The following is a 25,136-nucleotide window of genomic DNA, read 5'->3' as shown; positions in this document are numbered from 1 at the left end:
ACCCTTAGGTATGGTTCATTGTAAATCACCTCTAATCCTTCAAATCTCCCAAGGACAAGATTTCTCTAGGTTTTTCAATAGGTCTTCTAGAGTTTAGCACTCATATATTGCTTGTTAATCTCTGTGGGATCAAAAGAAACAGAGGTGCATTTAATCCTTCTTAAAGTTATTCTGTTCTTGATTTATTATTTCTCAAGTTGTCAAGAAAAGATGCTGAAGCCTTTCCTCATACAACCATTAAAAATATAATGATGTTCCTTTTTTCATTAAATTACTGGGGGCGGGAGGTGTAAGTAGTATCTCACCTGATGTTTCTCTAAGGTAAAATAACACTGAGTATGTTCTTATCAATCTACATTTTAACAATGAAGTACTTATTGTGATACAGAATGAAAAGACTATTAAAGTTTGCTCTGATTCTTGACCTGAATGTTAGTAACATGAGTGTGTTCAATTTGTGTAAAGCTCACCAAATTACAACTTGTGATATATACTTTTCTGTATATATGTTATACTTAAATTTAAAAAAATTAAAGTCTGGGTAAGTTCAAATATACCTATGGTATGTCCCTTCTCTAAAATGTCAATTATTCTCACAGGAAAAATTCACAGTATTCTGTTTGTGCGGTATGACTTATCTTCATATTTACTCACTACCACTTGATTTTTTTTATGACTAAAATAGTATGTGCTGATTTAAAATTCGAGCATTAAAAATATGTGACAATAAAAATTGTCTATAATTTCATCCCCTAGAGATACCACAATTGGAATTAAATTCAGAGTCTTATGACTTCTGCATAATTCTATTATAAATAAATTGCACCCTTTTTCAGACTTTGGGAATGTCACTTCTCTCAGAAAATTCTAAAAAATGAAGGAACATTGTTTAGAATCCTAGCAGGCCAATAACTGAAATAAACAGATGTAAGCACAAGCAATTTTTAAATAGTAAATTGCTACTATTTCCTCCACAATTTTCAAAGCCTATGTCTTTTCTGTATCCTCACAATGTCTACCCCAGTGCAAGGCATTTAACAGTTATGTATTGATGGAAATGAGATTAATTCTCTAAAAGAAATGAGAATAGTCACTTTCATATGATACAGTAATGATCAGATCTCAATTTCTAGGAAAGGGTACTTCAGCCTCTGAAAGGTATTCTATACTTATTTTCTTTATCTATTTTTGCTACTTTCATGCCCCCACATTCTGAGAATTTTCTCCTAAACATTCCTTTACTTACCTAAAGTGGAACCCTATAAAATGGAATTACCAAATTAAATTATAGCAATGCAATGTCTTTCCTCTGTCTCAGTTTCTAGCCACTCTGCCTATATAGCAATATAAGAAATATTTTCTCTTAGCCATTAAGTTTTTAAAATGTCAAAAAATTAAAACTAAGGTTACATGTAAAAATTAGGATTCTAATGTAACTAAAGTCTTAATTTTTTTGTTGCCATGTCTATATACTGGTATTAATCAAAAGGTATATGTTTATTTAGCATGCAACACTGTTTCAAAAGAAACCAACTCTATATTAACCTACAAATCTGATGATTTACAAAGTATTACTCAACTATGCAGATTTAAAAAGGATAACATAAAAACTTCAAATATTTTACTATTATTACATAGGAAATGCCACCTTTTTGGAAAAAATATAATCATAAATAGTGTATATGCTATAAACAGAAAATCTAGAGAATATGATTTTTTTTGCTATAATGCTATAAACAATAGTTATAATTCACAATAGTATAGATAGTATAGATTTTTGGACTATCTTTGACAATGGGACAAAAAATTCAACTAAACTGACCTAAAAAACTGTACTTTAAAATCATCTAAATTGCATAATCTCAAAATTTTTCCATTTTGCTGAAATTTATGAATAGACATTAAAATTTTTAAACATGACATCTCTATTTTATATAAATTATCCAAATACTTTAAAGAATTCACTTTTTTAAAATCACCAGGCTTTAAGAAAAGCTATTCCTAAATTAATTACTATATCAGATGGCCTGGGGAACTCAAATAAAAGAAAGTTCCATTCTAATAATTCCACTTGATTCTTGGACTATACACTGAAATCATATTATTCATTAAATTGCGTATTTGCTTGAGGTAAATTTTAACAAATACCTCTCACTAATGGATAATTGTTAGCCATATGGATATGAATATTTTTATTTTCGCTAGTTACTTACTGAGAGCCATGCAAGGGATTCCATGATTCGATGTTCACATCGTTCTAAATGTTTTATCATTTCTCTGGTCAAGTTGGCTTCTGCTTTGATAAAACTTTCAATCACTTTGTAAAAATCAAAGGCTTTTAAGTTAAGTACATTCAGAATCCATGGGAAGGACAAATCTGTTCCAGTATCAAGATTCTGAGATGTACTTCCTAAAAATGAAAGAAAAAATGTAACTCAGGTATGAAATGTTATGCCTTGAACTATGTATTTTTAGGTTGGAAGGTTTTATCAAACAAAAAATTAAAACACAGTAGAGGACCTAACCAAAACTTTTTATTTAGAGCAGAATTTTCTGTTCTGGAGTCTACAGACTCCTAGGAAATAAGGTTCCAAATTTTGAGTATATGTGCACATATGGTTTTTCCTAGATAAAGGGCTCACAGCTTATGTCAAATTTTCAAAGTTTTAAGTGCCCTAAACTTGTATCAGTAACAGGTTTAATATCTAACCAGCATGGAACTAGCATATCAATTTTAACTGTCTCATTAATCCTTGGTGGGGGTGAGGGAGAATTCTTTAGAATTTTGTTAATTTGATTGATTAGAAATTGGTATTTCTTTTAAACATGCATTTCTTGGTTACTAAGGAGGATTCAGTGTCCTATCTATACTAGTTTAAGTTTCTCTTTTATTGTATATTTGTACCCTTAGATAAATTTTCTTCTTTGTTTTTACAAACAAAATTTCTTTGTAACATTTGCAACATTATTTGCAAGTTAATACATGTTTAAAATTACATTTAAAAAACACTCTCAGTGGCCTCTGTTCTATTTATCTGGTGGATTCTAACTCCAGCCTTTGGTTTCTTGATCATAGAGTCTTACAGCAGTGCTTCCATATCACTTTATGCTGCTTGTTAGTAATGCTTTGGCACTTTACAATCTCATTAAGTCTTTGAAGGGATTTCAATAGGCACATTTCCTGGATTCGGTAAAGCCCAGAATAAGAGCCTAGTGAAATATTATTTCCAAGGTGACCTGAAATAATTCAGATAATAAGCCATTTTAATGACCAATTACATTCTTCAATATATACTGTTTTAAAATATACATACTTGTCCTTAACTCTGCCCTCCCACCAAAAAAAAAAAAAACCCATTAACTTAGATAAGTTTTTAACTTTAAATTGAACTAAAATGTTTATTTACTAAAATTTAACTTACTGCTATATGTAGCCATTACAACCTCAAGAGCGCATCCCAGCAAAGACATATGAAAGATGTTGTCATTCAGGAGTTTGCTAAAGGGAAAAGAAAAATTATTTTGAAACACCTACATTTATAAATACAAATTTTTTTACCGCAACTAAAAAATTTACCTAAAATTTTGAATGGATAATCGTTCTTCTTCCTAAAACAGATTAAAAAAAATGCATAACTGAAACTTTTTTGTGTCAACACTGAAATTTTTTCTATCATGTTCTTTATAACTTACTGATTTAAGCATGGATTCCATTACTCGATAATATAATCGGACTCCAAGTTTGTATCGCTGCAAAGAAAAAAAATTAGAACCCATTATATTAGAAAATTAAAACAATTAATTTCTAAGAAGTTTTCTCTTGAAACACATTTCTGATTTTTAGGAATATGACTACCAAGAAGTGACAAAAGCTTGTTTATCTAAAACTCAAGACTTAACTGTAAAATGATGGTTAACATTCCCAACATATTATCAAAAGGGAATCTAATACTTGGTCCAATACTTGGTTTTCTTTCATTCCACTGCAGTCTACATTGTACATATATATATATATCTACATTGTACATATATATATATTCTTAATATAGCATATATTATGTACCATGAACTATTTTAACCATTTTACATACTAACATAATACCTTCTGGTGACCTAGGACATGCATTTTCAAGATAGCTCTCCAAAATTAAAAGAATAGTTTCTGTCCATAAAACTGGCAAAGGCAAAAATGAGGCTAAAGTGACCTTATCAACAAAACGTTTTAATCAAATAAATAGTTCCCATTAGTTCAGAGAATTTTAGATACACACATACACACATTTACACTCTCACATAAACCATATTCCTTCATTATAGATTATGAGCACAAATTTTATATACAATCAAAAGGAATTTTTTTGACATCAAAGTACATCCTCACTACACTGAAATAACTGTGTATAGTAGATTATAATTTTCAAACATATTTTTATATATTATCTCATTAATTCCACACAACAAAAAAAAGCAAATATAGAAACCTGAATTTTAGAGAAGTTAAACAACAGCTCATAAATGTAGAACAATATATAAACTCAGGGCTCTTGAGACAGAGCCCATATCCTTACTCAATATATTGGTTTTAGACTTTTGGAAATGACAGAAATAATATCACTCAATAATGTCACTGATAAATGGCATATGTAATATGAAACCATTCATGTAAGTATATATATATATATATATACATGATTATTCATATATGCAGAAGTCAAAGCATATAAACAAAAAAGGAATAGTATTAAAGATTTTTTTTTTACTTGTATCTTAAACTTCTGTAATTTTTCTCAAATTTTCTAACTGTTTACTTTTGGCTTTTGTAACAGGCAGGGGCATCTTCTCATAAAGTTTTCCATACATAGCAGCATGCAAAGGCAGCCAGGATACAGCATCTGCTGGTATTTTACACTGGAGACAAATACTATTATTTTATATAATTGGATAGACATAACATTTGAAATTATTTAGTATATAGCAGTACTAGTTAAAATGAACTCAAGTTACCTGTGATCCAATTTCCATACATCCCTGTCCCACAGCTTTAGCAAATTTCTCTTTAAAGATATACCCAATATCCTTCACTCTTTTCAAGATACTTTCCTTTGGATTCACTGTGCAGTTCTTTAAGAAGGAAAAACAAATCAACGTTGAGGATACTGTAAACAGAATTAACATTTTCTGCCCCATATGATTTTTTACTTTCAGTTATTTATACTGTGGAAATATGTCCACAATAACTAGGTAAGCACAACTACTAAAACTAGAAGGAACATAACAAATTGTATTTTGGGACATCAAAAACCAAAAAGTACTAGAATACAATTTAAACACCCTAAAACCAAGTTCTCTGCTGCTAGGTTATGGAAGAACAGATTTGTTAGTCCTTCTATCCATCAAACAGTGGCATAGACATTATACTTCATACCACAGAAATACAAAGGATCATAAGAGATTACTAGGAAAAATTATACACAAACAAACTGGACAACCTAGAAGAAATGGATAAATTCATAGAAACATACAACCTCATAAAACTGAATCACAAAGAAATAGAAATCTCAACAGACCAATTACCAGTAAGGAGACTCAATCAGTAATCAAAACCTCCCCCCAAAAAAAGTACAGTACCTGACAGCTTTCCTGGTAAATTCTACCCAATATTCAAAGAAGAATTAATACCAATTGTTCTCAAACTCTTCCAAAAAACAGAAGAAGAAGAAACACTTTCCAACTCATTTTATACCAGCATTACCCTGATACCAAAATCAGTCAAGGACACAACAAGAAAAGAAAATTATAGGCCAATATCCCTAGAACATAGGTGCAAAAAATATCAACAAAATATTAGCAAACTAAATTCAACAATACATGAAAAGGATTATACACCATGATCAAGTAGGATTTATTCCAGGGAGCAAGAATGGTTCAACATCCACAAATCAATCAATGTGATACACCATGTTAACAAAATGAATAAAAGTCATATGATCATATCAACAAATGCATAAAACATTTGAAAAAATTTAACATCCATTTAGAATAAAAATTCTAAACAAAGCCAGTATGAGGGAACATATGTCAATATGATCAAGGCTATAAATGACAAATCTACAATTAACATTGTATTCAATGTTGAAAAGCTAAAAGCTTTTCCTCTAAGATCAGGAATAAGACAAGGATGCCCACTCTTACAACTTTATTCAACACAGTACTGCAAGTCCTAGCCACAGCAATTAGGCAAGAAGAAATAAAAGGCATCCAAATTGCAAAGGAAGAAGTAAAACTGTCACTATTTGCAGATGATGTGATACGATGTATAGAAAACCATAAAAATTCTATCAAAAACTGTTAGAACTAATAAACTAGTATAATGTCAGGGAAAAAAATCAATATACAGAAATGAATTGCATTTCTATACACTCATAATGAACTATCAGAAAGAGAAATTAAGAAACCAATCTCATTTACAATTGCATCAAAAAGAATAAAATACCTAGGAATAATCTTAACCAAAGAGGTGAAAGACCTATAAAAACTCTAAGATACTGATGATAGAAGTTGAAGAAGACACAAATGGAAAGATATTCCATGCCCATGGATTAAAAGAATTAATATAAATGTCTATATTACTCAAAACAATCTATAGATTCAATGCATTCTGTATCAAAACATCAACACATTTTCACAGAGCTAGAGCAAATAACCCTAAAATTTGTATGGAACCACAAAAGGCCCTGAATAGCCAAAGCAAGAAATAATAGAGAACTACATGTTGGCTAGGATAAGGGTATTCAAAAAATACTCGGTATTTTAACTTCTAATTTCAAATTTTTTTTGCCAATACATCATAATAAGTAATATTTCATATATGGCTTACATTAAAATAAGAAATCAGATTTTCTGATGGTTGATCACTTGCTGAATTTAAGATCATCATTAATTGTTGGATAGTATTCATAACAGTCCTAGAGAAAAACAATAGGAAGTGTTGAATAATGAAAAAAATGAAACATATTTATTTCTCAAGTTACATGTTATCTTCTCAAGTTACATGTGTTTATCTTTTAGAGTTCTTTGAAATAAGACCTTACAAAATTCCTAATGTACTGTTTTTGACAAGGAATTACATTTTGCTTAAATCTTTAAGAAATATTCTAAGTTCATAATCAGTAAGTCTATAATTGAAGAACTGATATGCTTATTTACTAATATAAATTCATTATCTAGTATGACCTTCCTATCCTGCCATTTCATCTTTCCATTTAGTCAGTTGTACAGAGCTTCTAACAGTTCCCCAGACACATCATATTATTTCATACTTTCATGCCTTTGGGCATGCTGTTTCTATTCTAAAACATCAGTTTCCTGTGACACAGACTTAATAATGTTTCAAAATTCAGTTCAATCATCACTTCATAAAGTCCCTTCTTTACCATCTAATTAACCTGTCATAAGGCTATTACTATAATTATATGAAATGCATTTTTGTGTCTACATAGTCATTGAAAAACATTACTGATTGATTATTGTGCACCAACAACTATCATCCTACATCCTAATTATTAAGTGGTGAACAAAAAGTTCATGGTCCTTGTGGTATGGAACTTGAAGGTTATTTTGGGTATTGGCTAAAACAAGTAAACACACAAATGAATTTATAATTACAAATTGTGATACACACTATGAAGGAACAGAACAGGATGCTATGAGAAATAAAGGAATAAATTTTAGAGAGAAATAAATCTTTAAAAAAGTGATATCGGTGTTGAAACTAAAGGAGTAGCCATTGAGAATTCATGGAAAGAAAATGAGTTTTAAGAAGAGGGAAAAGCAAGTATGAAGGGCCTCATGTACAAAAGAATAGGTTGGAGAGTTCAGGAAACTGGTTAGTACATAAGAAGCAGGAAAACAAGATGAGGTTGGGGAGGCAAGAGAAGCTGGATCATGTAAGGTTTTGTAGGCACTGTTAAGGATTTGCATTGCATTTCAATTGCAAAAGGAAGTACTCAGAAGGTTTAACAGCAGGGTGAACATGATCTGATTTATACTTCTAGAATATTACTCTGGGGACTTTCTGGAGAATATATCTGGTTATGGGGAGATAGGAACAGTAATAAGAAAAGAAACAGCAAGATTGCTTAGTAGACTACTGCAAAAAATCCAAGAGAAAGAGAAAGATACTCTGGACAAAGTTAGAATAGAAACGGAGAAGAGTGGATGACTCAAGAAATATATTGGAGGTAGATTCAACAATACTTGAGAAAGATTCGATGTGGGAAGTAAGTGAGGAAAAGCATATAAAAAAATGATTCTAATCCTAGGTTGTATGCAAAGCAAAAGGTGATTGTTTTCTTTTTTCCTTTTTCTTTACTGAGACAGAACACATTCCTATTCTAGATTATATTCCTGAAAGATAAAGAGTACAAGGTCTAATAATCATATCCTCAGCAACTAGTAAACTACCTGGCACACAAAGAACACACATGTATGTCTGTTGCATGTATATACAAATATAGAATGAAACAAATGAATGAACCTGAAGCACTATAAAGTAGTGAATAAACAATTACAGTGAAAATAAGACAATTCATACCTAACTGGAGTGTGTGGAAGAATCATATTCACCTCTTCATCAGGGTTACTTTTTCGTGGTGTTCTCTGCATTTCAAAACTAAATAGTGATAAGCAAAGTCATTCAGACTGAAAATTTACAATCTGTGCTTCATGAATCAAAAAAGCAATATAATACCTTCTGTTGCCTCATAATATCATAAATGGTAAGTCAATAATAGAAGTGATAGGAAATAGCTGATCTAAGAGCTGCTTAGAAACAGTAGCGGAAAAAATAAAATTTTATATAAGTTGGGTTTCTTCCCACTAGGTTTATAACAAACAGGTGCACCAATCATTTAGAATATTTTTTGGAAGTACAAGTTAGATGTTTTCTATAAAATGTTAGATGTTGGGTGGTATTATTAACCAAGTAGTTCAGAATTAAAAAATATCAAAGCTCAAGTTTTTCAATCATTATGCCTTATAAAATCTTTATCTTAAAATTAGAAACATTTTACTTGCATTTAACTTCTAAATTATATATATTTCCAGTTACATATTAAAAGATTTTTATGCTAAAGACCATACTTGTGACCACTCAAAAATTTTTACAATTACTTTTAACCATTCCTACTTTAGGATTCTACATGACAATTCAAGAGAATATACTGCTGTATTAACTTAAAAAAAAAAAACGAGCCAAGCAAATAATACCAAATGAAAGAGTGGAAAAAAGACAGCAACCCTTACTTGAGTAAACTAATAACTTCAACAATTTTCTTTTCATGTACACTTAAAAAATTACATTCACCAAAATGAGAAAAAATTAGTTGCTACAGAGAAGAATTCACATTAAATCTCTATGTGTAACAAGTTATATGCTTAGGGTATTGTTTTTATTAGCTTTATATAAAGGCATTTGAAGTAATTTATTATAAATGTAAAGGTTATGAAGTTAAAAACCCATTTAACCTATATATATCAAAACTGACCTATAGCAAAGCATATCAACAAATACAAATACACTATGTACAATACCTGTCTGTAGGATCAGTCTGAAGAGTTTTATCATGATCCAGAAATAACCTTGCATCTAGATCTTTGTTTTTAAGGTATATCTCTTCATATTGTTTAGAGAGAATTTCCACCTCAAAATAAAAAAAATACCAATAATTATTCTGTCGTTACATCTCTCAGTACACAGAAGTCCAGATTTAAATAGCTTTTTTTTACAATATATACTGAGTTCACATGTAACATAAATAAGGTATGTCTAAAAGTTAAGTAAAGAATTTTGCTACTTTTCACTCTATTTTTAAACCTGTTTTATGCATGTACCCCATTCATTAAAATTTTATGAAGGCAATGTTCACTAATGCCACAAAACTGTAAGAACTGAAATGAAACTATAAGATAAAAAGAGTTATTATTGTAACTACTCTATTTCCAAGGTTCTCCAAGCATCCCATAAATTTCTCACTTTTAATCTACTACCCTTATTAATATAGAATAAAGTATTTTACAAACATTGTAACAAATCCTCTCCCTATCTTTTCTAATTCCTTTGGTTCACTCCAACTCCCTTAGTTACGTACGTATCCTGGGCAAGAGTGTTAGATCAATTAATTAGCCCAATTAACACATTTGCATAATTTATATCCCAATCTTTTGTTACTGCTGGAATCTGAAGTTCTTTTATCAGTCCTGTTTCATAATTTTCTAATAATCTAAAAACCAATGAGCAATAGACAATATTTGGCACGCTTTTTCTGCTGTGACTTTGTTTCCAACCTGAGAGAAATAAAACTGCATTCTAAAAGGAGTAGTAACGAAAAATCCAGCTAAATGTAAATTTTGTCTGTGTAAGTTTTTCCTGGCAGAACAGTCATGTTTGCTTAAGTTTAATTACTGTTCCTGCCCTATCTTAGTGAGCCACTAATTATCAATCATTTATTGAATTGTAGCTATTAGAGTTATATGCAAAATACAGGGGAAAATGTAAAGTTTACCTTCAGATTTCTATTAAAACATAAATCCTTTCTAAGGGAAGAAAAACTATGAGTGTCCAAGATTCTTTAAAGGTGTACACAGCATATTTTTTGGTACATAAGCTGGTAACAAGACTCAATAATACAACAACATTTGGCCTCTTTTCTTGCCTCTCTAGTACCATATCTTACCAGCCAGTCTTCTGCTCTATATCCCAATCTTAATGAATTAGCTGGCGTTCATTAAACAGACCATACTATCGCATATCACTGTTCCTTTGAATCTCCAACCCTGGAAATGTCATTTCTTATAAAGCTTACTCAGCTCAGAAATCACATCACCTCCAAATTATTTTCCACAAAACCTATCTTCTTCACTTTGGATTGGGTGGTCCTCCTTTGAGATACCACAACACCTTGTAGGTACTTCTATCAGACTCTTGTAGACTTCTCTAATGTTCTATTTCTTTGTTTCTCCCACTAGCACCTCAGTGACAGTGACTCAGTTAAATCTCTGTATTGACGATACCTAGCACAATGCCTAATACATATTAAGCACTCAATAAATGATGAATTAATAAGTTAATTAATTCAAGGACTAGCTACCAAATCAAGTTACAGAATCAGCAGTCTAGCTATCTAATGTCATGTCTTTCGGTATTGGTGACTAATACTAGGTGCTTCTAAAACACTACTTTATCACTGAGTACTTGTTTTTCATCATTTATTTAAGCATCTTTTTCTTCACATATTTCACCTTACCACATAAATTTCTCAGTTGTTCTGTTCTCATTAATAGTATGACATTTGAGACAAAACATGAAAACAGAGGGATGGCACACACTAAAACATTTCTGCAATATAATCAGCAATTTCAACTGAATTAATTTTCAATTAAGTAGTTTTAAAAATACTTAAAAGAGATGTTCCACAATACAATAATGCCAATAATATTGATGGCATTAATCATGGAGTCTGTTTAAGGATGCATAGCAAAGCAAATTGGAATCAAATTTGTACATTTGTTATATTTAAATACTTAATGGCATTTAGAAATTCAAAAGCCTATTTTCTTTTTTTGAAAAATTTCAGCACTAATCAATTTTTAGTACAAATTACAAAATGCTACTTATTTATTCATTTGAGCATATATTCAATTTTTTTTTATTATATAAAGTTGGTTCATCAAAATTCTACTTTGGTTCCTTTCTTTGGGCAAAAAAATATTTCATATAAAATGATCTTAAGAAATTCAGACAACTATTCCTTCCCCTAAAAGTCCCAAAACACAATTAGCTCTTCATTAAGTTTTCTTTCAGATTACCTCTGGAAGTCCATTAGAAGTTACAATTCCAAGAGAATTCATAAAAGGTATAAAATTTTTGAAATAAACATTTTTCACCTGAAAAAGATAAAGTCACAACATAGCTATTAAAATTTTTAAGAAAGACTTGATCTCAGTCACTATTAACTCTAGAAAGTGTTAATTGACATCAACCTAGTGTGATACATATTTATAATTAATTCAATTATTTACTTTTTAATTTATGTCAGGCAAATTTCAGGTCCTAAAATGGAGGTACAGAGGGGCATTGTTAACGAAATAGGATTTGTAAGAAGAAAACCCATTGAAACCAACTTTAACGTTCCACATTTAACAAATGATGAAAAGATGGGAGGCTCAGAAAATTAAACAACCTAACCAAAGTTACATTCTAGGAAGTGTCATAGACAGAATTAAAACCCAATCTGCCTACCATCAAAGATGAGACTCTTTTCGGTTCTCTACATGGCCTCTTAATTACTCCCTACAGCATATTTTTGGGCCACTTCACACATGTCATCTCATATTTTGCTTAAAGAATATTTATTTTAATTATTTTAGCATAAATTTAGGAAAATACTTTCATAAGACAGTAACTTCATACACAAAAATAATACCCAGTAATTCAATTCAAAACCAAATGAAAATATTTTGTGGAATTATGCAGTTTCATGAAAAAGAACCCTACATTTAACACAGATATAAAAACCATACTCAGAGAACCTGGAGTTATACTCCTGGCTATTCTACACTTGCAGTGTGTTAAAGAATTTTAAACAACTTATTTTTCTTCATTTAACTTCCCTTTCCAACTTTGGAGTATACATTTACTAAAGCAGAAATAGTTAAGTATCAGTTCCTGTCTTCTCCTTCACAAATATGTTATAAGAAATTAAGCTTTAGTAATACCCATTAGTTTTGTTTTCTAATTAACTGCCACTTAATTAAAACACATAAAATGAGTAGTTCTAGTTCACCAATCAGTATGACTAACCACTAATTATATAACTATAAAGGCAACTAGCCAAGTTATACACCATAAATGCTGTACCACCAATGCTTTTAATCACTTATACTTTAAAAATCATTACTATAAAGACTCTTAATTATAAAAAAGAGTTATTTAAAATGAAAAGTAAAAAAAAAAAAAAAAAGGATTTATTCCTGATTTTAAAATGAAATTTTACAAGTAGTTCTGAAATCCAGAGTTACCAACCAGGAATTAGAAAACTGCATTTATTCGTATTCATTACCTTGAGCAACAAAGTGACAGACTGGAATAAGAAAATATATTTCAACTACATTTGTCAGCTTAGTAGCAAAGATAATTTGTAATCCTAGAAAGTAAAAAGTCTATATATATGTGTAAAAAAAGGTGTTGATGCATCTATAGCTTTGTGTCTATATCTATAGGGTATCTGAAATTAACAAAAGCCACAGTGCTAAACCCAGATATTTTAATAAATCATTCCAATACTATACTTCTTAAACTAGATTTTGAGATCATACCCCATTCCTTCCCAGAGTTGACAGAGAATTTCAAAAATGCAACATTTCATACAGCTATGTGGTGGCAGTGAATTGTGGACAATATAACAAACTATGAGAGAAAGCAGTGAAAGGAGCACCGGTGGTAGATGTTCCAAAGTCCAGAATCTGTTAAGAATTAGGTATCAGTCTCTAAAGCTTGTTTACTCATTATTAAAAGGAGACTGAGTAAATTATTTGTAAGATTCCTTCCAATTTCAACATTCCAGATTATATGAACAAGATAAGCAATTCCTGGGTATTCATGAATATTACCTACCAACCATTAACATCTGGTGTACGAAAGAGAGTAATTATAGAAGGCTGAACAGAAATTTGATGTTGGTTAGGGCATTTTAAAACATGAGGGTATCAGTAACCACAGAGGAATCAAAGAACAAATACATTTGAAAACTTCTACCTTAATGATAGACATTTCAGTGATCCCAGAGTGAGGGAGCTATTCTTTTTAAAGTCAAAATAGCTGAATATGAAAATTTAATATTTTCTAAATATTTTACTACTGCAAAAAAATAGGTACTACTTGCAAAAAGCAAGCTCATTATGAAAAAATTATAAACTATTAGCAAGAACTTACATCTAAATCTACTTTAACTATAAGAAATCATGAAGTTAAATTACCTCATCTATATTACACTCATGTTCTTTACAGAGAACTTCAATAATTCTTGTATCATTTTCTAGTTGTTTTGCTATCCGTGCACTCCTGTTCTGACCTCGCCTTGGTGTTCGAGGTGACCCATTAATAGGTATTACAGCTGTTTCTGTAAAAATGGTAAATTAGATAAGAACAATTGCACATTCCACTGTATAAAATAAAGAAGTAATCTAATGATACCTCAGAAGATCAGAAAATAATCTTGGTAACATTCTGCTACTTTTATTAGTCTTCATTAAAAGGCTATCAGTTCCATCTATTTATTGAATATCTGTTATAAGTTATGTACTGATATTCATTTTTGCCATCCTTATTCTCTATAGCCCCCAACTAACTGAAAAAGAAACTAAAATACTTAAGGCCCTAAAGATAAATAAGAAGGCGGCACGGGAAAGAACCAATTTATAAACTAATTCTAAGTGTATCCTACTGAGTCTATGAGGGGAAAAGAATGTTTTCTTAGAGTCTTAAAAATAATAAGCAAGTATTTATAGATTCAATTTCTAGATGTAGTATAAAAATAAACTTCAAAAGTTTTAGCAAATACCATAGTAAATTATAACACTCTTAAAAAATAAGGATATAAATATTATAATATGATAATGGTGATTTTTAAAAATATATTATTTTGAGCATTCCCAATTCAAACTGAACATGGTTTCAGCTATTGAAAATATTGCAGATGACCAAGTATAAAAAGTATTAACTGTCTCTACACCCAACCAAAAATTCACAAAAAATTCAAAGAGGAACATGCTAAATTATATCACAAGATGGAATCAGTAAAAATTAAACCATGGGAAACTCAACAGGACAAACTGATTTTTTAATAAATTGCAATAAAGATAAAAGGAGGAGGAATTTTTTTAAGTGTTAAAAGCTTATCAACAAGTAACAAAGATCTTACTTCAATTCTGATTTAGTCAACCTGTAAAAAAATTTTTAAATTACTTTTACAAGACAATGAAAATATGAACACTTACTGCAGATTTGGTGGTATTAAGGAATCACTATTAATTGATTTTCCAGTGTGATAATGGTACTATCATTATACTTTTTAAAAAGAGTTTATCACTTAGAAATACATACTAAAATTTATAAGAACGAAAAGGTATGCAAAGATGTGCTTCAAAATAATATAGCTGGTGGAATTGGGCAGTAATGGGGCTACAGGTTGACCAAAAGTTGTATGTTGATGGTAGGTGAGAGTACAGAGGCTTATTATACTACTGTCTACTTTTGTAGTCACTTGAAATTCTCCATAATAAAAATATGATTAAATGTTTACTATACTCAGTCTATTCAAAACCTCACCCTGGTTTCTCAATAACACAGCACTTAGTCAATTAAAATGTATATGTGAATTATCCAAAAGAGTAAAGCCTGTCAACCTAAAGTAACATCCTATGTCACCTTATTAAAGTTATAACATTGAAAAAAAGTGAGGACAAAAATCTTTAAAAGGAAATTTTTAAAGAGTCAGAAATTTTTAAAATATTATTTCTATTTTGTTCCACCTCTGTTTTGCATTTGCTTTCTGCTAAATGACCTGCCTGTTAAACCATGTTCAATACATTTTCAACATTCTTCTCCAGTCTATTTTTCTATAAAGTAACTGTTTCACAAAGATTAATTAGGCTTCAGCTTTTCAGCCATTTCAGCAACACTTTGAGACTTCCATGTTTTGATCTGTTCTCTATTATTTTAATATTATTAATGCTTTCATCATTTTGGGAGCAGTCAGTTCAGCCTTAGTTTACATTTTCTGTAGAATTAAGCGATTTTGAATTCCTACTCTTGATGCTAACTAAGGAAGCACTTCCATTCTAAGAGGAATATATTCACCTTTGCTTAATGCTATCAAATTATTTTCATTTATATACACTTCCCATCTCATTACCCACTGTAGATGAATTACAGTTCATATGCAAAAAAAAAAATTAGTCACATAATCATCGTAGCACCCTATAATAAAAATTTCATTAATCTGTTCCAGTAGAATAAGCCACTCTTTCCCATTCAGTCTCATTCATATCTGTGCCTTACCTCTTGATCTTCTCTTTACAGGGAATGCCCTCCCTCTGCCTCCCATAACACTCTAATCCTATCTATTCTTCAACACTCAATTCAAATGCTACCTGTTTATATGATCTTTGGTCTTCCCCAGCAGGGAAAACTTTTTGCTTCCTGAGCTCCCACAGTATTTGCTGTCTTTTGGCCCAGACCACTTTCTACAATATACTCTAACTACTTGCTTACTTGTCTTATCTCTCCTATATCTTCTACTACTTGAGAGCAGAGTTCATGTCTGATTTATTGTTTATCATTCCCTCAGCTCTAGGACAAAGTTTTGGACTAGTAGACAACTAGACCAACTATAAAAAAATTGTTCAATGAACAACTGTTGAATGATGAAGGAGGAGGAGCATAAGTTATTATTATTACTATTTTTTATCAAAGTATTGTTGATATACAATCTTATGTTGACTTTAAATATATAATATAGTGCTCCAACAGTTACCCATATTCTTAAATCCTCACCCCATCTGATGCAGTCACTATCTACCAACATAGTAAGATATTACAGAATCATTAACTGTATTCTCTGTGCCTTACTACCATCCCCGTGACCAATTTATATTGTGACTGCAAATTATTGGAGGGGCATAAATTATTTAAAAATACTTACTATATGGTTCTTTGAGCAAAGAAGGTGGTGAGAGTTTTATAAAATAGTCAAGGACACACAGCATTAACTGAAATGAGATCACCAGATCATCTTCCATTTGTAATATTTCTCCTGAAAATAAAAAAGTAAAGTTAGAGATTGAGATCTTTAAGTCAGGGAGAATTATGAGTATGGGCATACCCATATACTCATTTATTCAACAATCACTAGAGACATGTTAAATTTTTTTTCTTTTTTTGGCAAAAGCTCAGTCAGATTTGAAATATATAAAAATACATAGTCATGAAAATGAAATATAACTCTATTATGGGAATTTTACATATAGGTATTATTATAATTCAGTAAGTATATATAAATTTTTTTTCCCTTTTTTAAACTTACTTTGTCTTACTTCAAACTATAGAATTTATTATTTCTGAAAATAGTTTTAAGTATGATACATGCTAATATTTTAATTGTTTATTTATAAAACCTCATATTTTTCAAACTTAACTGCCCTCCAAAATATTACAATTACCAAAGCCATTAAGAAATAGCAAAATTAGCACATAATTGTAAAATCATCTATACAGTAATTATTTAGTACACAAAATATACAAGTTATGATCAAATATAGCTATGATATATTTGCTTATGGTTCTTCATTGTGCATTATTTTTAGAAGAAAAGTTTAATGTGACTCACTTCCTATCTTCTTGGTATCTGACTGCTAAACTACTAATAATCCCGACAAATATTGAAGGTATAGAAACTATGTGAGAAAATAGGTAATCCTGCATCAGGTAGGTTTTCTGGATCCATAGGTATGGTGAAAAAATGTTTGTAATATATTTAGAAGTTATTAAAAAATATCACAGAGATAAAGACTAATATCAAAGACTTCTGGTTAAAAATAATAGAGTGAAGTCAGATCAAAGAATCTCCTTCAATACCTAAAAAAATAAAAGGAAAAAAATGCACTGGTTAAGTGTGAGTACCATATTAAATTTGAGAAATACTGACTCAGAGACTATCCTCATCTTTTTCTTCTTACTTGCAGGGAGTAGAAATTGCTGATGAGAGGAGAGTAAAATGGAGAAAGTAAACAACTATAAATTAACTTTCTGATAAACATACAGACTACAGTATACTGTGCTGAATTAGGAACAACCTGAATCTCAACACAATTCTGTTGTGGAAACTGGAACTACCATAATAAGCATTCCGTTTTAGAGTTCATTCTAACCAAGAACTCGGAACAAAGACTTGTACCATTCCATATGAACTCTCCACTTTCTCCCTTACCCTCTGACTAAAAGTAAACATAATATAAAAACTGCTTTTATCTTACAGCTTTCTGGGGAACACAACAAATCACAGATAAAGTACAAAGTTAATGAAGGGAGATTTATTAACACTACATCAGAAAAAAGAGAACAAAAGGTCAGGGATACATACATAAAGTTCTAGCAACATGGAGAGAAAAGTACAGGGGCTATGCAAACATATTATAGTAAAGAAAAAGGAAAAAATAGAACCACAACATAAAAAAGGGAAACAATCTGGTAGAGAACCCAATTTAGGAGATAATTTGTCAGAAGAAAATGCCCTATGAGTCTTTGCATTAAGAACTTAAAAAAAACACAACTTATATAAGAACAAGAAGCTAGACAAGTTAAGAATAAACTTAGGACCAAACTAATGACTTGTTTAGTTTCACTTCTGTATTTAAATGGACTCTAAGCTAAGCTTATCATCACTTCTATATCACAGCTTTGCCATTTCTGAGTTCTTTATTTTGATTATTCTGAGCTGGCTGTATTTTACCATGAAGAAGTTTTTCCTTCATTATATTCAATACCATTATATACATAATTTAGCTCAAAATAGAAGAAAGGCTTGAGATAAAATAGTCAATACATAAGAAAAAGACCAAAGATTAGAATAATATGAGAGAAGAATAAATATGGAGGACAAAAAGAATCCAGCATAAGATGTTCCTGAAACATAACAAAATAGTACCTAATTAGAGTAATATCAAAACATGTAGTATGTTAAGATTTCCCTGAAATTAGAAGCTTCAGTTTAAAAAGGGATGCAGAATTACAGCAAAACTAAGACAAAACAGTAAAAATTAAGAGATATCCTGGTAATGGCACTGAAACTCAAATTTTAAAAAAAGAACTCAAGTATTCAGGACATCAGTGAGAGGGGGAAATTAAACCAGCCTCAGATTTCTGAACAGCAATGTTCAATACCAGAAAACAATGGCCTGAGGAAAACAAACATGACATGAGAATATGATACAGAACCAAACTACGGACTCATAAACGTGCCAAACATAAGGAGTGTGTTGCCAAAAAACCTCTTTGGAAAAACTTCTTAATGGCAAAATACAGCCAGCTAAGAATGATCAAAATGAAGAACTCAGAAATGGCAAAGCTATTGATATAGAAGTGATGATAAGCTTAGCTTAGAGTCCATTTAAATACAGAAGTGAAACTAAATAAGTCATCACAATTGCAGAGCAGACTGTAAATGTTATAATCTTTGATAACATAATGATAACAACAAATTAGTAAATCTGAAAGTGGAGAATGGGGAGGTGATAGGAAGAATGAGAATAGAGGTATACGTCAGGGATATTGCAGGTTCAGTTCCACCCACCTTGATAAAGTAAATATGGCAATAACAGGAGACAAATAAATTTTTTGTTTCCCAGTACATATAAACATTATGTTTACCCTATTCTTTAGTCAATTAAGTTTGCAACAGCATTGTCTTAAAAAAAATGTACATACCTTAAAAAAAAATTTATCACTAAAAAATGCTAGCTATCATCTGTGCTTTCAATAAGATGTAATCACCAGAAAAAAATATAGGCAAAAATCTCTTGGACATAAACATGAGCAACTTCTTCATGAACATATCTCCCTGGGCAAGAGAAACAAAAGCAAAAATGAACAAGTGGGACTATATCAAACTAAAAAAACTTCTGTACAGCAAAGACACCATCAGTAAAACAAAAAGACATCCTACAGTATGGGAGAATATATTCATAAATGACATATCCAATAAGGGGTTGACATCCAAATTATATAAAGAGCTCACACACCTCAACAAACAAAAGGCAAATAAGCCAATTAAAAAATGGGCAGAGGTTCTGAACAGACACTTTTCCAAAGAAGAAATTCAGATGGCCAATAGGCACATGAAAAGATGCTCCACATCACTAATCATCAGAGAAATGCAAATTAAAACCACAATGAGATATCACCTCACACCACAATTAGGATAGTCAACATCTAAAAGACAAACAAGAACAAATGCTGGGGAGAATGTGGAGAAAAGGGAACCCTTCTACACTGCTGGTGGGAATGTAAATTCGTTCAAACATTGTGGAAAGCAGTATGGAGGTTCCTCAAAAAACTAAAAATAGAAAAACCATTTGACCCAGGAATTCCACTCCTAGGAATTTACCCTAAGAATACAGTAGCCCAGTTTGAAAAAGACATATGCACCCCTATTTATCCCAGCACTATTTACAAACCTAAGTGTGCATCAGTAGATGAATGGATAAAGAAGATGTGATACATATACACAATGGAATATTATTCAGCCATAAGAAGAAAACAAATCCTACCATTTGCAACATGGATGGAGCTAGAGGGTATTATGCTCAGTGAAATAAGCCAAGCGGAGAAAGACAAATACCAAATGATTTCACTCATCTGTGGAGTATAAGAACAAAGCAAAAACTGAAGGAACAAAACAGCAGCAGACTCACAGAACCCAAGAATGGACTAACAGTTACCAAAGGGAAAGGGACTGGGAAGGACGGGTGGGAAGGAAGGGACAAGGGGGGAAAAGGGGCATTACGATTAGCACACATAATGTAGTGGGGGGGACACGGGAAGGGTGGTATGTACATAGAGGACAAGTAATGATTCTATAGCATCTTACTATGCTGATGGACAGTGACTGCAATGGGGTAAGTGGGGGTAACTTCATAGTAGGGGGAGTCTAGTAACCATGTTGTTTAGGTAATTATACATTAATGATACAAAAAAAAAGATGTAATCACCAATCACTGATCACTGATCACCACAACAAATATAATAGCAATGAAAAGTCTGAAATATTGTGAGAATTACCAAAATGTGACAGATACCTGAAGTGAGCAAATGCTATCACAAAAATGGTGCCAAAAGGCTTGCTCAATACAGAGTTGCCACAGACGTTCAATTTTTTAAAAAGTAGTATCTATAAAGCATAATAAAGTGAAGCACAATAAAATGTGGTATGCCTGTCTGTATACTAACATTCTTTTTCTTCAAAGCAGATCAATACATATTGCTTTAAGTCAAAACACAAAGTTAAATAAAAATTCTACCCTCTTAGCTTTTTTGTAATCTTAGAAAAAATATTTTAGGAAATACTACTTCTCAAGTGACCATTTACCTAAATTTAAGCAATTCCATTTCTCTTTTTAATTTCATCCTTTAAATTTCAGTAAAATTAGTTTTTACATTTTAAATGTACTAAGATATTATCCTATTTTTAGAAAATTACAACTGTGTGTGAATGAATACATACTCCCATCTTTACCAGAATGTATGCACAAAATGCATCTGGAACAAGAGTCACATAATTTTAATGATTATTATTTCTGGGTGGGTTTTGGATAATTTTTTTACATTTTTCTTTGTATTATTTTAATTCTTTATCATGAATATATGTTATTTTTATCAAAACTAACATATTCTCAAAAGATAAAAAGAAAGGAGGAAAGGATGAAAGAATATTAGAAACAGAAATGAAGTAAGACATTTTTGAAGCTACTCCAGTATCAGAATTATAAGAACTTACTAATAGTTAGGCAAGCCACACAGAGAATGAGGATAAAAAATTCTGAGCTTAGTCCAAAAGAATTATCAATAATTACATCTAAACCATTAGCATATAACAAACATAATGATTTTACCTTTAGCTAGTAAAAATGTGATCCAAGAAACTTTTAGCACCAACATAGAATTTATGTCAGTAGATATCCTAGTAAACAAATAGAAAGCAGAAAAAAATTTTATACTGACAGTTCTCTTACTACACTTTTTTTCATTTTTTAAAACTACAGACTTGAGTTGACTGCATGATAGACTATACAGTCCATTTTAAATGCATGATTTACACATGAACTCAATTTGCTCAATTCAGTTAGTGTTTTTCACCAAGATATTTATAGTTTCCCATAGAGTGGTATGCATTTTATAAAGGAAATATTGAGTATCTCAATTCCAACCTAAATATGCACAGCAAGTGATGTACTATGATGTACTTGGTTTCCAATTACTTAATATTTTTCTGTTCTTTGTTTTCTAATAAAAATCAACAGTGTAAGCAGAAAAATAGAGGTCTGGCTGACAAAGTTAAACAGTTTAACATTGTGCCTTGGTAATGTTTTCATAGTCATTCACTTGTTGGAATTAACAAGTGGAATTAATAGATTAACAGAATTGATAAACACACAATTTCCCTTTACACTAATCATCTTCAATACTGCTACTTCAATGGGACAGAAAATCTCATATACTTCTCATTCTGTTTCCAAAGAAAAACTCTAGCACTCTTACATGAGTATATTGTTTAGGTGTGTATTATACATCTAAAAAAATTTTTTGGAAATTTTAACATAGACTTTCATATTTATTCTTACACAAAAATTATGCTTTGAATCTTAGTTAATGAAATGCCTGATACAGACCCACAAAAAAGATTTAGTCAATGAATTTGCATTTTTCCCAGAATCAGTGATGTTGCACTGAATCAGCTTCTACCTTATTAATTCTCTCTTACAGTAAAAGGTATTTTTTCATACCATTTTCCTTGTGAGAAGTTAAATAATCTGCAAGATCTTAAATCTATGACTTTAATTTATGAAGTAGCATGCTATCATCAATGAAACTAACCCTGACGTTATCAACATATTTGGGATTACTCCAGAAAAACATGTTTTAAAAAAGTGAAAAATAACATGTTCTGAATAACTTACGAACTGCTGGGTTGTATCAAATATATAAGTTCACATGTCCTGTAAGGAAGAAATAATTATATTAAAACTATGGTTCTTTTTAAAGTTATTTTAATTTTTTTCATAATTAATAAATCAATTTTAGCATGCTTCTGTTTATCTTTTAAGAAGTATACATTTTAAACAAAAAATGTACAGCATCAGAGAACAAAATTAAAATAGATTTTCCCGGTTTATGACATTTCACACATTACTGTAATATCTAATTGCAAAAGGACTGGACTGCATATGTGCATTTGTAATTCAGTATAAATTTTATAATTGAATCTTGATCTGGTTAGAGACCCAGAACAAGTCATAAAAAACTATTTAACTACTAGTCTCACTAAATTAACACAACTGAAAAGTACGATAAAACCTACTTGTTTAGGACAATGATTTTCAGCATGGTGGAGTAAAGATCTCAGCAGACTTACTATAGTTATATAGTAATAACTATAATTGGTGAAAATTATTTCTAAACCAATTAAAGTCTCTGGAAATTTTCCTAAGAATGAGTATACAGCACAAAAAGGAACATTTCTTCAAGAAAATCTACTAAACCTTATTAAGAACAATGATAGTCTGTGGAATTCAAAGCAAAATTCACTTCTTTCTCATCTCTAATTCAGCATAACAAAGCTCTATCTGGTACAGTCAAGACAACAGGGCTCCCTCTCTCCCAGCTCCCAGGCTACAGCAATATTTCTGGGAAGGGCAGGCTACCAGTATTTCTCATCACCCCCAACTCTGTGTTGCAGAAGGTCTACCCCAGACAAGAGAAGCTGAGAGGTATGGGGCTGCCTTCCTCCACTTAGCCCCTCTCATAGGGCAGAAGTTCGACGCTAGACACAGCAGATCAAGAATACTGGGGCCTTGACTTTCCTTGCCCCATTTAGCTCTTAGAATAGAGTTTCCAGCCACAATAGGCAATGTAAGAAGAACAGAGGTTATCATCTCTTCTCAGTGCCCCACTGTTAAAGCAGAGGTGTCACTCCAAGAGGACATTGTCTCCACTGATTTCCTGAGCAGTGGGACACAAGTGTCACCCAGGGAAGAGACAAGCCTTAAGAACAGAGAGTTCTGAAGTTCTTTCCAAGGGAATTAACTTCATTAAAAACAGTGTGGGGACATTCAAGGGTAAGAGCACTGTTGGAAACAATGGAAATTTTGTTGGTAGGCAAGTAAGAGGAATTTCATAGTTCTATGAAAGCAAAATCCTAGACAATCTAGGAGAGAACCAAGGAAAATATATTAGTTTCATGTTTTCTTATTGAAATTTAATTCACAAAGCATAAAATCCACCATTTTAAAGTGTATAAATTCAGTAGTTTTTAATATATTCACTTTGTTATGCAACCATCACCACTAATTCCAGAATATTTCCATGAAGTTTCCAAAAAGAAATCTCATAGCTGTTAGCAGTTACTCCTCATTCCCTTGACTTCCCATTACCTGGCAATCACTAATATACTTTCTGTTTTTATGGATAGGCCTATTCTAGACATTTCATATAATGGGATATGTGGTCTTTTGTGTCTGGCTTCTTTCATTTCTTAGCTTAATGTTTTCAAGGTTCAACCCATGTTGTAAATATACCAGTACTTTACTCCACAGCTGAACAATATTTCATCATATGGTTATACCACCTTTTGTTTATCTATTCATTCTCTGATAAGACATTTGGGTTGTTTCTAATTATTCACAATAGTGAATAATGCTGCTATCTTGTGATTAAAGATGGCAGCATGAGAGGAGAGACAGAGGCTTCCTCCTAAAACTGGATGCAATTAGAAAATACAGTTGGTACAACTAATCCTGAGAGAGCAACAGGAAAGAGGACTCATCAGACTGCACACACCTGGAGAAAAGAGCAGACCTCAGTGAACGGGGTAACGTACCAGAGCTGTGGCTCCGCAGGACCCGAGCCCCTCCCCCACCGCAGCTGAATGGCAGGGGGAAGACAAACGGAGCAGTGAGGGAGTGGAAGGTTTGGGACTGCTGAATACCTAGCTCCGGAGATCTGCGCTGGGAGCACAAACCTACATTTCATGGTGCTTTCTTGAGACCTGCATGACTACTGAGTTGGAAAGTTAATTCAGGCAGAGTTCCTGGGGAGACTGGAATTCCGGCTGCTTGTGGAAAGCAGGGATCCATATCCGGCTGCTCTGGGACAAAAACTTGTACCTGTGTGAGCGGACAGGCACAGCACCCAGGAAGCATGGAACAGCTCTTTCCTACCTCTAGGCACCAATACCACTCCCCTGCGACCCCCAACATTGCTTCAGGGGCTGAGCAGCTCCAGAGATTACAGCTTCTGGATGCTAAAG

The 25,136-nt window shown here is 31.6% G+C and overlaps 1 protein-coding gene across 5 annotated transcripts in view; it reads right to left on the bottom strand.

The window, feature by feature from the left end:
• Positions 1–25,136, bottom strand: part of RB1 (RB transcriptional corepressor 1) — a 187,326-nt gene that overhangs the window by 99,557 nt on the left and 62,633 nt on the right. For 3 of the 5 annotated variants that reach the window (XM_036996524.2, XM_073212649.1, XM_036996526.2), the window contains 13 exons: positions 22,789–22,827; positions 21,724–21,791; positions 16,761–16,871; positions 14,035–14,177; positions 11,866–11,943; positions 9,592–9,701; positions 8,594–8,671; positions 6,878–6,965; positions 5,005–5,121; positions 3,694–3,750; positions 3,578–3,609; positions 3,423–3,499; positions 2,214–2,410 (listed from right to left, as the gene is read on the bottom strand). In XM_036996524.2, coding sequence (XP_036852419.1) covers positions 2,214–2,410; positions 3,423–3,499; positions 3,578–3,609; positions 3,694–3,750; positions 5,005–5,121; positions 6,878–6,965; positions 8,594–8,671; positions 9,592–9,701; positions 11,866–11,943; positions 14,035–14,177; positions 16,761–16,871; positions 21,724–21,791; positions 22,789–22,827 — 1,195 coding nt within the window. Of the gene's footprint in view, positions 1–2,213; positions 2,411–3,422; positions 3,500–3,577; positions 3,610–3,693; positions 3,751–5,004; positions 5,122–6,877; positions 6,966–8,593; positions 8,672–9,591; positions 9,702–11,865; positions 11,944–14,034; positions 14,178–16,760; positions 16,872–19,540; positions 19,636–21,723; positions 21,792–22,788; positions 22,828–25,136 lie in introns of those variants that run through there. The other 2 variants (XM_073212650.1, XM_073212651.1) reach the window with 2 other exon arrangements.

The sequence above is a fragment of the Manis javanica genome, chromosome 9 (assembly GCF_040802235.1).
Source record: "Manis javanica isolate MJ-LG chromosome 9, MJ_LKY, whole genome shotgun sequence".
NCBI classification, from domain to species: domain Eukaryota; kingdom Metazoa; phylum Chordata; class Mammalia; order Pholidota; family Manidae; genus Manis; species Manis javanica.
This window is presented reverse-complemented; position numbering and strand designations above follow the sequence as displayed.